The sequence below is a fragment of the Oncorhynchus clarkii genome, chromosome 27, assembly GCF_045791955.1.
Source record: "Oncorhynchus clarkii lewisi isolate Uvic-CL-2024 chromosome 27, UVic_Ocla_1.0, whole genome shotgun sequence".
Lineage (NCBI taxonomy): Eukaryota > Metazoa > Chordata > Actinopteri > Salmoniformes > Salmonidae > Oncorhynchus > Oncorhynchus clarkii.
This window is the reverse complement of record NC_092173.1, coordinates 25,856,445-25,869,116: the sequence shown is the minus strand read 5'-3', so window position 1 is coordinate 25,869,116 and position 12,672 is coordinate 25,856,445. Positions and strand designations below refer to the sequence as shown.

Below are 12,672 nucleotides of genomic sequence, written 5' to 3'. Positions count from 1 at the left end.
TACATGCTTATACACACATTTGTATGTACAGTATATTAATGTAAATAGGATTGATTCGGTGCTTTTCAGTTGGATATCCTGTACATCAGTCTAGGCTGGTGGGAGGAGCTATAGGAGGATGGGCTCGTTGTACTGGCTAGAGAAGATTTAAGTCAAGTGTGGTTTTACATATGTTTGTTTGTTTACCGTTCCATTGATTCCATTCTAGCCATTATAATGATCCCATCCTCCTATAGCTCCTCCCACCAGCCTACACTGATGGACATAATGTATTGTGGTTGGTTTGTATAGTGTACAGTACCTCCCATGGACTTCTTTTGTGATATTTTGTAGTTTTGCAGAAACGTTTGTTACACACCTGTTCCGAGTCCTGTGTCTTCCATGCTGAATGGTGTAAATAGTGTCAGATTGTTTTAGCTCTCGTTTAACACTCTTGTACTCTGTAAATAAGCGTTCTTTGTTTGTTTTGTTCCTGTCTGTTTTAACAATGTAAATACAGAAAGATTTTTTTTTAAAGAACAAACTTAAAAATGCCTCCTTGTGCTGTTATTTTTGATTACTTTGAGACCTGGGGTCAATGATCTAAAATGCTTTTCTTTCACTAATGTGTTGAGTGAACTATCCAGAAGGTGGTGGTCGTGTACAGCTCTATGTCAAAGGTAACAGTTGCAATTTATGTAGGTCTAATGGTAAAACAATCTCTGGTATTTGACTATTTTTAGTTGTTCCATGGCCCCTTGCCCTGAGAGAGTAGAGACTGGTTTATCCAGTTGCGCAATCACTACAGAAACTCAAACCATCTTGTAGCTGATAAGAGGGGTGTGATATTTTCACGGGCTCTCCCATGAGTACAAATTAGTTTGCACACACTCATGAAAGCAAAGGTGTTTTCACACGGGAGACAAGGATGGCTACCTTTTTGCTTGTCTGTGTAGTAGTCGGGATTACATTTATTTACCATGGTGTTGTGGTTAAAGGACTAAGGTGCAAAAAGTAAAACTGTCATCGTAACTGGTAAGTCATTTTTCAGTGATTTCAATTTCATTAATGTTGGAATTTAAAGACGAGTTTAAAAAAATGTTTTTTGATCTTCTGCATAAATTAAAGACTAATAATCATAAACTTATATTATTCACCCTTACATGTCCTTTCTTTAATTGTTTATGCCCACTTACTCCAGGAAGTAACACAGGCATAGGGAAGATGACTGCACTAGATCTGGCCAGGAGAGGTGCTAGAGTCATCCTGACCTACCGCAGCAAACAGAGCTGAGGCTGCGCTCGCTGACATCAAGAGGGTGGGAGGAGAATGAACACTATTTGACCATATAATAATAATGACCAGTAGTTTATGGCTAGTAATTTTTGTTTTTTCTACAGTGGTTTTAGGATTTATTAATTATGATTTGTGTGTATGAAAATAATAAAGTAACGTGTGTCCTGTAGGAGAGTGGGAGCAATGAGGTGGTGTTCATGCATCTGGATCTGGGCAGTCTGAAGTCTGTTCGCTCCTTTGCTGAAACCTTCCTAAAGACTGAGTGCAGATTGGACCTGCTCATCAACAATGCAGGTGTGGCTTGTACTGGTTGTTTGCAGCAACGCTACGACCAGCTTTCAATACACTTGATCTTATACAACACTACCACGACATGACATTGCTTTTAGTCATGCACAGACAGCCTTTTCCGGAGGGACTTGAAGTTAGTGCTAAATGAGGTTTCACAAGAGCCTGTGTACAGAGACAGAACATGCAGCCATGGTGTTGTAGGCTACACATTATGCTCCAGCCAAAAGAGCTTGCTGGACTGCTTTCTCAACTGCCCAAGCCCGCCAACCATGGCACCTGTCCAATATTACTCATGTAATATCCCAATTCTGACACCAGTGTAACATTTTTGGAAGTGAGGCAGCTGGTATCATTTTTGGAAGTGAGGCAGCTGGTATCATTTTTGGAAGTGAGGCAGCTGGTATCATTTTTGGAAGTGAGGCAGCTGGTATCATTTTTGGAAATGAGGCAGCTGGTATCATTTTTGGAAGTGAGGCAGCTGGCATCATTTTTGGAATTGAGGCAGCTGACTTCATTTTTGGAAGTGAGGCAGCTGGCATCATTTTTGGAAGTGAGGCAGCTGGTATCATTTTTGGAAGTGAGGCAGCTGGTATCATTTTTGGAAGTGAGGCAGCTGGTATCATTTTTGGGAACTGAAATGTTACTATTTTCCTCCCTGTTGTCTCAGGTATTTACATGCCAGGCACCACAGAGGATGGCTTAGGGATGATGTTTGGTGTCAACCACATTGGTCACTTCCTGTTGACCAACCTGCTTCTGGACCATTTGAATAAGTGCGGTCAGAGTCGAGTGGTCAACGTGGCGTGCGTGGGTCATAACTTCGGCACCATTGACTTCAACTGTTTGAACTCTCACAAGGAGGTGGGAGTTGGTGATTCGTTCATGGATGTCTTCACCACATACTGCAACAGCAGCTGTGTAATGTTCTCTTCAACCATGAGCTAGCCAAGAGATTACACGGCACAAACGTTACCTGCTACACCCTCCACCCAGGTCAGTACACTACACCTCCGTATGTATGAAAGATTGTGCCCAAGTATAGATTAGAATGACTTGTCCTGTATTGATCTGTTGAAATGCAGTATTTGTTTTTGCATCCCCAGGTGGCTGAATAGTAAATGTATTGGCATGAAAGTTTTAACCTACAGGGACATGTTTATTTTGTTTTTCAGGAGCCATCAACTCTGAGCTGACTCGCGGCATCAACAAGGTGGCCATGATGCTGATTAAGCCTTTTTTCATGTTGTTCTTCAAGAACTCTGTGGCGGGGTCTCAGACCACTCTGCACTGTGCCCTGCAGGAGGGCCTGGAGCCCCTCTCTGGATGCTACTTCTCTAACTGTACAGTCAGGAACGTCTATCCTAAGGCCAGAGATGATGCGGTGACCAAGAAGCTATGGGAAGTCAGTGAGAGTCTGAGTGGGCTATCATCTTAAGAAATTCACTCTAACTCAGCAGTTTTAACTGGACTGCAAGCTACTAACTAATATCCTGTGTTTTTTCAAAACTATTTTTTGGGGTTATCCTTTATAAAATGTACGTACATAGAAGTGCATTCGGAAAGTATTCAGGCCAATTGATTTGATTCCACATTTTGTTACGTTACATCCTAATATGAATTAAATTGTTTTTTTCCCCTCAATCCCTCAATCTACACACAATATCTCAAAATGACAAAGCAAAAACAAGTTTGTAGATTTTTTTGCAAATGTATTAAAAATAAAAAACATTAAATATCACATTTACATAAGTATTGAGACCCTTTACTCAGTACTTAGTTGAAGCACCTTTGGCAGTGATTATAGCCTCAAGTCTTCTTGGGTATGACGGTACAAGCTTGGCACACCTGTATCTGGGAAGTTTCTCTCATTCTTCGCTGCAGATCCTCTCAAGCTCTGTCAGGTTGGATGGGGAGTGGCGCCAGAGCTATTTTCAGGTCTCCAGGGATGTTTAATCATGTTCAAGTCTGGGCTCTGGCTGGGCCACTTAAGGACATTCATAGACTTGTCCCGAAGCCACTCCTGCGTTGTTTTGACTGTGTGTTGAGGGTCATTGTCCTGTTGGAAGGTGAACCTTTGCCCTGTCTGAGGTCCTGAGTGCTCTGGAGCAGGATTTCATCAAGGATCTCTCTAGTTTGAGGCGTTCATCTTTCCCTCGATCCTGACTAGTGTCCCAGTCCCTGCCGCTGAAAAACATCCCCACAGCATGATGCTGACACCGCCATGCTTCTCTGCAGGGATGGTGCCAGGTTTCCTCCAGACATGATGCTTGGCATTCAGGCCAAATAGTTCAATCTTGGTTTCATCAGACCAGAGAATCTTGTTTCTCCTTTAGCACTCCACCAATCAGTCCTTTTAGATGTGTATTGGCCAACTCCAAGCGGGCTGTCGTGCCTTTTACTGAAGAGTGGTTTCTGTCTGGCCACTCTACCATAAAGGCCTGATTGGTAGAGTGATGCAGAGATGGTTGTACTTCTGGAAAGTTCTCTCATCACTACAGAGGAACTCTGGAGCTCTGTCAGAGTGACCATCGGGTTCTTGGTCACCTCCCTGACCAATACCCTTCTCCCCCGATTTGCTCAGTTTGGCCGGGCGGCCAGCTCTAGGAATAGTGTTGGTGGTTCCAAACTTCTTCCATTTAAGAATGATTCGGTCCACTGTCTTTGGGGCCCTTCAAAGCTGTAGAAATGTTTTGGTCCCTTCTCCAGATCTGTGCCTCGACATAATCGTGTCTTGGAGCTCTACGGACAATTCCTTCGACATCATGGCTTGGTTTTTGCTCTGACAATGCACTGTCAACTGTGGGGCTGTCTGAAATATTTACACAGGGACACTCAAAGTCAATCTAAATTAATCGTCTTTTATTTGTCAGCTCGCTGGAGAGCTTCTAACCAACTCAATGCACCATAGTACACATCTCAATCAGGATCTCTGCTTAGGCAGTTGTCTTATATACGGTATTCACAGACAAGTTATATTTGCATGATTTAGGATAATCAATGAATCATTACCGTTTTGTTTAATTCATGTGACCGACCAATACCTCAAGGCTTCTCTCTAAGCTGAGACCTTGAAATGGAGATCTCTTTCATTCTCAAAACAAGGTCTGGGCCTACTGCAAAATTGAAGCCACTGATAGTGAGGATTCGTTCAGTCAGCCACTTGCATGAACACAGAAATTGATTTGTAGAATAGCACATGAATAGAACACAGAGATTTGTTATAAGGAAAGCACAGACATTAAAATGTCCATTACAGGAACTTGTTATATAGACGTGTGCCTTTCCAAATCATGTCCAATCAATTGAATTTATCACAGGTGGATTCCAATCAAGTTGTAGAAACATCTCAGGGATAATCAATGGAAGCAGGATGCACTTGAGCTCAATTTTGAGTCTCATAGCAAAGGGTCTGAATACTTATGTAAATAAGGTATTTATGTTTTTTATGTTTAATAAATTTGCTAAAATAAAAAAAGTTTTGCTTTGTCATTATGGGGATACTGTGTGTAGATTAATGAGGAAATGTAGGAAAAGTCAAGGCGTCTGAATGCTTTCTGAATGCACCATATATGAATGAAGCGCTTGCTTTTTCTTACCTAGCATTGATTTATGGGACATTTCATTTATGGACATGTTTATATTCATATTTCTTACAAAACAGTAAGTAAACCTAAACTGTTAAGAATGTTTGCTCTTGATTGTTTTATGATGGCTCAAACTACAATTCATAGCTTCTGCCTAAGTATCCTCCTAACAATTTGTCAGCCTAAATTAGAATTTAAAGGCAGCACTTATGCCTGCCCTGCAGAAATAGAGAGATTTGAGCATGAAAGCTTCAGTAGAAGAATCCAAACAAAGCAAAGAAGGAAAAAAAAAAACTCAAATGTGCCTGTGCAGTCCAAAGGGGTGTGGTTTAGGCTTTCTCTGAACTCAACAGGAAGTAGAGCTCTTTGCGCAATAGAGTAACCATGAGAATAAGTGTGCAGTAAGAAATTCTGGAGTGAGCAGTGTGTTCTATTAATTCTCTTTACTGAGTGTTGCACAGGATCTGAGCTCAATGGCTGCGTTTCTTCTTTTGGCTGGAATGGTAGTGGTGGGCTATATGATTTTTCATAATATCTTTGTCAAAGGGGCAGTATGCAAGAGCAATGTGAAACTGCATGGGAAAACTGTAATTGTAACAGGTGAGCCTGTTTTTGTCTGCTTTCTGTGTTTCCCTTCATTGACAGGAGGAAAGTTAATGTCACTGTTATGTAATAATGTTGAGTAGATGTAATGTCCTTTGCCTATACATAATTTAATATATATAGTGTTGTTAAATTCATTTAACTTTGTTTATTATTATTTGTATTTTTTTTTACGTTTTCCCTGGTTATAAAACTCAACAAATTACTCTTTCTGCGGCAAGCTATAGGGGAGACTGGGGGCAATTGTAACACCTTGAATTTCTCCAAACAGAAACAAACGAGTGATGAAACTCTCTCAGTAAATGCCCATTTAGGTTCTCTCCCTGCTTGAAGAGTTTCAGGCAAATATCTCAATATTTGTTAGGGGTAAAGTGTGTTTTTTCCCACCAACTGTATTTTTCTTGTACTGTCCTGAGCGTTAATGTTTAAGTATTCAAACTAGCATAGTGATGAAAATGATCTGTAAGATAAAAATTGACATGATTGATGTGTCACAATTGTCTCTTGCTAGGCACATGAGGTGTTGTGTCATGGTTGGGGGCAATTGTAACTCAGTGTTAAAATGAACATGATCCAAACAGCCAAATGATGGGGGAGGGGGCGGGGGGGAGTGAATTAAATGATTCAAAACTAACATTAAATCACCTTGGCGTCCTGTAGAGTGGTAAATATGTTGTAAACAGTTATCATTTGGGCACAATCGGACTATTCAGATGTTTTGAGAGGAACCGAATGGCCATCCACAAATAGGGGTGTTACTGTAAATATTGGTTATGTAGATACTATATGTATATAATATAATCATTCATAAACAATGTATTTGAAGTTAATGGAGTTTATTTGGTTTATTTTTTTGGTGTTACATTTCACCCTAGCTACTGTTACAATTGCCCCTGGCACGGTGACAAATGTAACATCCCGATTTTAGAGATTAAAATCAAGATTGTAATCTGACCGTTTTATGTACAGACCTATAAATGGTATGAATGTTTAGGAGACTGATGTAAGTTCTTATATCAAAAAATGACTTCCGTAGTTCAAGTGGTCTCTGAGCAATAGAGTAAAATATGTTTATTTTTCATAAATATATATTTTTTTTACTATTTCTCCCGGTCTCCCCTACATTGCAGTAATCCTAATAATACTAATTCTACAGGAAGTAACACAGGCATAGGGAAGATGACAGCGCTAGATCTGGCCAGGAGAGGTGCCAGGGTCATCCTGGCCTGCCGCAACAAACAGAGAGCTGAGGCTGCGCTCGCTGACATCAAGAGGGTGAGGAGAGATTCAACAATCTCTGACCTACTTGACATTAGCAGATTTTGTTATTTCATCACAACCTTCATGTGGTGGCTGTGAAAAGAGGAAATTTGGAAAATGTTCAAGAAATTTGGACCGAGTAACAAAGAAATGTGTGTCCTGTAGGAGAGTGGGAGCGATGAGGTGGTGTTCATGCATCTGGATCTGGGCAGTCTGAAGTCTGTTCGCTCCTTTGCTGAAACCTTCCTAAAGACTGAGCGCAGATTGGACCTGCTCATCAACAATGCAGGTAAAGGAGGCTTGAGGAGGTGTTGTTGGACCTCTCTCTCTCTGGGTGTATCTCAATGGTCCTAAACGGCTTCCTTTCCCTCTACTCTATCCTTTATTTGCACTGGCATGACAGGTGAAAGCAATACACCTGTCCTGTTCCTTTGCATCAATGCAGGATGAAGGAAAGGCTGTGAGGAGATGAGGCTACTAAAGACTAAGACTATTAAGATGCACCCTGAACTCCCATCAACCTCCCATAGAAGTGATTATGGATGAATAATGGCTCGTTTCCATGTTTCCTCTCAGGTATTTACATGCAGGGCAGCACAGAAGACGGCTTGGGGATGATGTTTGGTGTCAACTACATCGGTCACTTCCTGTTGACCAACCTGCTTCTGGACCGTCTGAAGGAGTGCGGTCCGAGTCGAGTGGTCAACGTGGCGTCCTTGGGCCATAATTTTGGCAAAATTGATTTCAACTGCTTGAGCACTCACAAGGAGTTAGGTGTTGGCAAGTCTGCCACGGACGTCTTTAACATCTATTGCAACAGCAAGCTGTGTAACGTTGTCTTCACCCATGAGCTGGCCAAGAGACTGAAGGACACAAATGTTACCTGCTACAGCCTCCACCCTGGTCAGTGCTGCTAAGTCAGCCGTCCAATTTCATTTGACCATGTATAAAACTTTTGAATGTAACGATATCTGCAGTTTTCAAGTTAGTTGTTGGTTGAATGTAACGGTATCTGCAGTTTTCAAGTTAGTTGTTGGTTGAATGTAACGGTATCTGCAGTTTTCAAGTTAGCTGTTGGTTAAATGTAACGGTATCTGCAGTTTTCAAGTTAGTTTTTGGTTGAATGTAACGGTATCTGCAGTTTTCAAGTTAGTTGTTGGTTGAATGTAACGGTATCTGCAGTTTTCAAGTTAGTTGTTGGTTGAATGTAACGGTATCTGCAGTTTTCAAGTTAGTTGTTGGTTGAATGTAACGGTATCTGCAGTTTTCAAGTTAGTTTTTGGTTGAATGTAACGGTATCTGCAGTTTTCAAGTTAGTTGTTGGTTGAATGTAACGTTATCTGCAGTTTTCAAGTTAGTTGTTGGTTGAATGTAACGGTATCTGCAGTTTTCAAGTTAGTTGTTGGTTAAATGTAACGGTATCTGCAGTTTTCAAGTTAGTTTTTGGTTGAATGTAACGGTATCTGCAGTTTTCAAGTTAGTTGTTGGTTGAATGTAACGGTATCTGCAGTTTTCAAGTTAGTTGTTGGTTGAATGTAACGGTATCTGCAGTTTTCAAGTTAGTTGTTGGTTGAATGTAACGGTATCTGCAGTTTTCAAGTTAGTTGTTGGTTGAATGTAACGGTATCTGCAGTTTTCAAGTTAGTTGTTGGTTGAATGTAATGGTATCTGCAGTTTTCAAGTTAGTTGTTGGTTGAATGTAACGGTATCTGCAGTTTTCAAGTTAGTTGTTGGTTGAATGTAACGGTATCTTCAGTTTTCAAGTTAGTTGTTGGTTGAATGTAATGGTATCTGCAGTTTTCAAGTTAGTTATTGGTTGAATATAACTGTATCTGCAGTTTTCAAGTTAGTTGTTGGTTGAATGTAATGGTATCTGCAGTTTTCAAGTTAGTTATTGGTTGAATATAACTGTATCTGCAGTTTTCAAGTTAGTTGTTGGTTGAATGTAACGGTATCTGCAGTTTTCAAGTTAGTTGTTGGTTGAATGTAACGGTATCTGCAGTTTTCAAGTTAGTTTTTGGTTGAATGTAACGGTATCTGCAGTTTTCAAGTTAGTTGTTGGTTGAATGTAACGGTATCTGCAGTTTTCAAGTTAGTTGTTGGTTGAATGTAACGGTATCTGCAGTTTTCAAGTTAGTTGTTGGTTGAATGTAACGGTATCTGCAGTTTTCAAGTTAGTTGTTGGTTGAATGTAACGGTATCTGCAGTTTTCAAGTTAGTTGTTGGTTGAATGTAATGGTATCTGCAGTTTTCAAGTTAGTTGTTGGTTGAATGTAACGGTATCTGCAGTTTTCAAGTTAGTTGTTGGTTGAATGTAACGGTATCTTCAGTTTTCAAGTTAGTTGTTGGTTGAATGTAATGGTATCTGCAGTTTTCAAGTTAGTTATTGGTTGAATATAACTGTATCTGCAGTTTTCAAGTTAGTTGTTGGTTGAATGTAATGGTATCTGCAGTTTTCAAGTTAGTTATTGGTTGAATATAACTGTATCTGCAGTTTTCAAGTTAGTTGTTGGTTGAATGTAACGGTATCTGCAGTTTTCAAGTTAGTTGTTGGTTGAATGTAACGGTATCTGCAGTTTTCAAGTTAGTTTTTGGTTGAATGTAACGGTATCTGCAGTTTTCAAGTTAGTTGTTGGTTGAATGTAACGGTATCTGCAGTTTTCAAGTTAGTTGTTGGTTGAATGTAACGGTATCTGCAGTTTTCAAGTTAGTTGTTGGTTGAATGTAACGGTATCTGCAGTTTTCAAGTTAGTTGTTGGTTGAATGTAACGGTATCTGCAGTTTTCAAGTTAGTTGTTGGTTGAATGTAATGGTATCTGCAGTTTTCAAGTTAGTTGTTGGTTGAATGTAACGGTATCTGCAGTTTTCAAGTTAGTTGTTGGTTGAATGTAACGGTATCTTCAGTTTTCAAGTTAGTTGTTGGTTGAATGTAATGGTATCTGCAGTTTTCAAGTTAGTTATTGGTTGAATATAACTGTATCTGCAGTTTTCAAGTTAGTTGTTGGTTGAATGTAATGGTATCTGCAGTTTTCAAGTTAGTTGTTGGTTGAATGTAACGGTATCTGCAGTTTTAAAGTTAGTTATTGGTTGAATGTAAAGTAGAATAAGAGGACTAATGTTCCAGTCAAAGCTCTTCTCTGTCCTGGCTCCCCAATGGTGGAACAAGCCCTAATGTCAGGACAGCGGACTCCCTGGCCATCTTCCGACAAAGTCTTAAAACCTGTCTCTTTTAAGCGATTATGTTATTGTCTCACCTAGCTATCTTAAGATGAATGCACTAATGTAAGTTGCTCTGGATAAGAGCGTCTGCTAATTGACTAATATATATTTTTTTTTTTATGGATGAATAACTTAACTCTAGTGCTTGTGTCTTTTTCTCCTAGGCATAATCGAAACTGAGCTGGGCCGTTACGCCAACTCTGCATTTTTAATGCTGTTGAAGCCCATCTCAATGTTGTTCTTCAAGAACTCTGTGGCAGGGTCTCAGACCACTCTGCACTGTGCCCTGCAGGAGGGCCTGGAGCCCCTCTCTGGATGCTACTTCTCTAACTGTACAGTCAGGAACGTCTATCCTAAAGCCAGAGATGATGCGGTGGCCAAGAAGCTATGGGAAGTCAGTGAGAGTCTGTGTGGACTCCTGTGAAAGCCTCCCACTGTGATTCAAGCTCTCCTCATTGTGCAAGATGATTTTTGAAATTTGAGTGGACTTGCCCTTTAAATCATTCAACCATGTCAAAGAAATTCTAAAAGTGCTTACTCCGTGTGATTAGTATATAGGACTGATCTTGTGCATTAACTTCTAAGTTCTTACCATAGGTTACTTAGGGTGTTCCACTCTGCCCTAGTAGATATATCTGGAACATAATTAAACGACCCACCCAAAACTGTGCATGCTGGAATGAATTCAATCATGAAGTGGTAAAAAGGATGAAGAAGCATAGGCCTACTGGGCAATTCAAGACTTGGAAATAAAGTATGTGTTCCTCAATGAGGCTGTTGTATATTCATTGGTTGTATAATAATTGTGCCAGCACTGAACAGTGCATCCATTCATATTTTAGATAATGTAATCCCGTGGTTAAAGATCATGTGCACATGGCCGAGGAGCTGATGCTGTTTGTTGCCTTGATCATGTGCATTTGAATAAAAAAACAGGGGTGGAAAGAGTACAGATATCTCACTCAAGTAGAAGTACTGTTACTTTAATACAATTTCTACTCCAGTTGAAGTCAAACAAATGGTGTAAAAAAACGACTTCAAGTAAAATGAATTGAGTTACTTTTAAAATATAAACATTGTCCTTGATAATGATCTAATTTTGCTAAGGTTACCTGAATATTGTTACACATTTTCCTTGCATTCAATTGAAAAAGGAATAGAGGCAATGAATTATAAGTCACATCTGTATGTAAAATTATTAACATTTTAATATAAACATTCAAAGCAAATCAAATGTATTGATACATTTTTTTTTAACTATACAAAATAAAGTGCATAAACAAAGTTTCCAGACGTCAATATATTTCAGTCTCCAGAAATAAACATGTCTAATTCTTTCAACCATTCAGCAGTCCCTCATTCATCCTTCTATTACTTGTTACTTGTCAATGGGACCAGCTGACATTCACTCACTCACCCTTTCACTCTTTCCTTCACTCACTCCCTCACCCAAACTCACTGCACAAACTCCCTCTTTCACTCACTCACTCCCTCACCCAAACTCACTGCACAAACTCCCTCTTTCACTCACTTGTCATCAGTGGTGGAAAGAGTACTGAAATATCCTACTCAAGTAAATGTACAGTTTAATACAATTTTACTCATGTAGAGGTAAAATTACTAACTTTGAAAACTACTTTAAAAAGTACAAGTACTCAGAAAAACTGCTCAATTACAGTAACGAGAGTAGTTGCAATTAATTACTTTACACCTTTAAAAAACATAGGCTTGTAAAATATGTAATAATGTATGAATCATTTGTGATTGAGAGGCCTAAAGGGGAAGTAAACTACTAGTGCCAATAAATGGTTTAGATTAGATTTACAGTGGTCACCAAACCATTCCTAGTCGATCACCAAACATTTCTTATGAAAAAGGCTTGCGTTCTCATTAGTTTTATTAGTTTTATTCAGCAGCGCTAGCGCCGGGAAGGCAAAGTGTTCCCATGTTGAACCATTTCATGTTTCTCAAGATATAACTCCGTTTACCCGGCAGGCCCAGAGAGCAAATCAAGTGTACCTATTATCTACCGCTCGCCAAACAGATAGCTCAGATTACCGTGTCTGAAGTTTTCTTGCGCCATTGACTAGAGACTCAACGGATAGAGCAAATAGATTTTTTAACGAGTAAATTCATGTTTAAATTGTTAGCACTGTCAACACTTTGTTCAACAGTTTTATAAGCCACAAAATGTGCGTTTTGATAGGCTTTCGGGGTTATTTGTCTTTTTTAATATCGAGGAATAGTACAATTTCTCTGGTCATAGGAGTAACAACATTAATTGCTGCATGAGGCAAAATGTATGCAGTGTGAGTTGAGTCATTAGCTGGGACTGGAAGACTGTCGGATTTCCTCAGTCGAGGGAGGAGGAGAGGAGGGACGGTGAGTCGGGTGAGGTGCAGCTTCACGGCTGCTCCCTCCTTCCCCGCAGACTGACCAT

General features: G+C 39.8%; 1 protein-coding gene and 1 pseudogene across 1 annotated transcript; both read left to right on the top strand.

The window, feature by feature from the left end:
• Positions 1 to 907: 907 nt before the first annotated feature.
• LOC139386375 (dehydrogenase/reductase SDR family member 13-like) lies at positions 908 to 3,014 on the top strand (annotated as a pseudogene).
• A 2,472-nt stretch (positions 3,015 to 5,486) lies between these two features.
• On the top strand, positions 5,487 to 11,578 carry LOC139386373 (dehydrogenase/reductase SDR family member 13-like). The gene is made up of 5 exons (XM_071131918.1): positions 5,487 to 5,750; positions 6,910 to 7,028; positions 7,179 to 7,302; positions 7,590 to 7,916; positions 10,397 to 11,578. Exons 1-5 carry the CDS (start codon positions 5,624 to 5,626, stop codon positions 10,654 to 10,656), a joined length of 957 nt encoding a protein of 318 aa, XP_070988019.1. The 5' UTR covers positions 5,487 to 5,623; the 3' UTR covers positions 10,657 to 11,578.
• Positions 11,579 to 12,672: the final 1,094 nt, after the last annotated feature.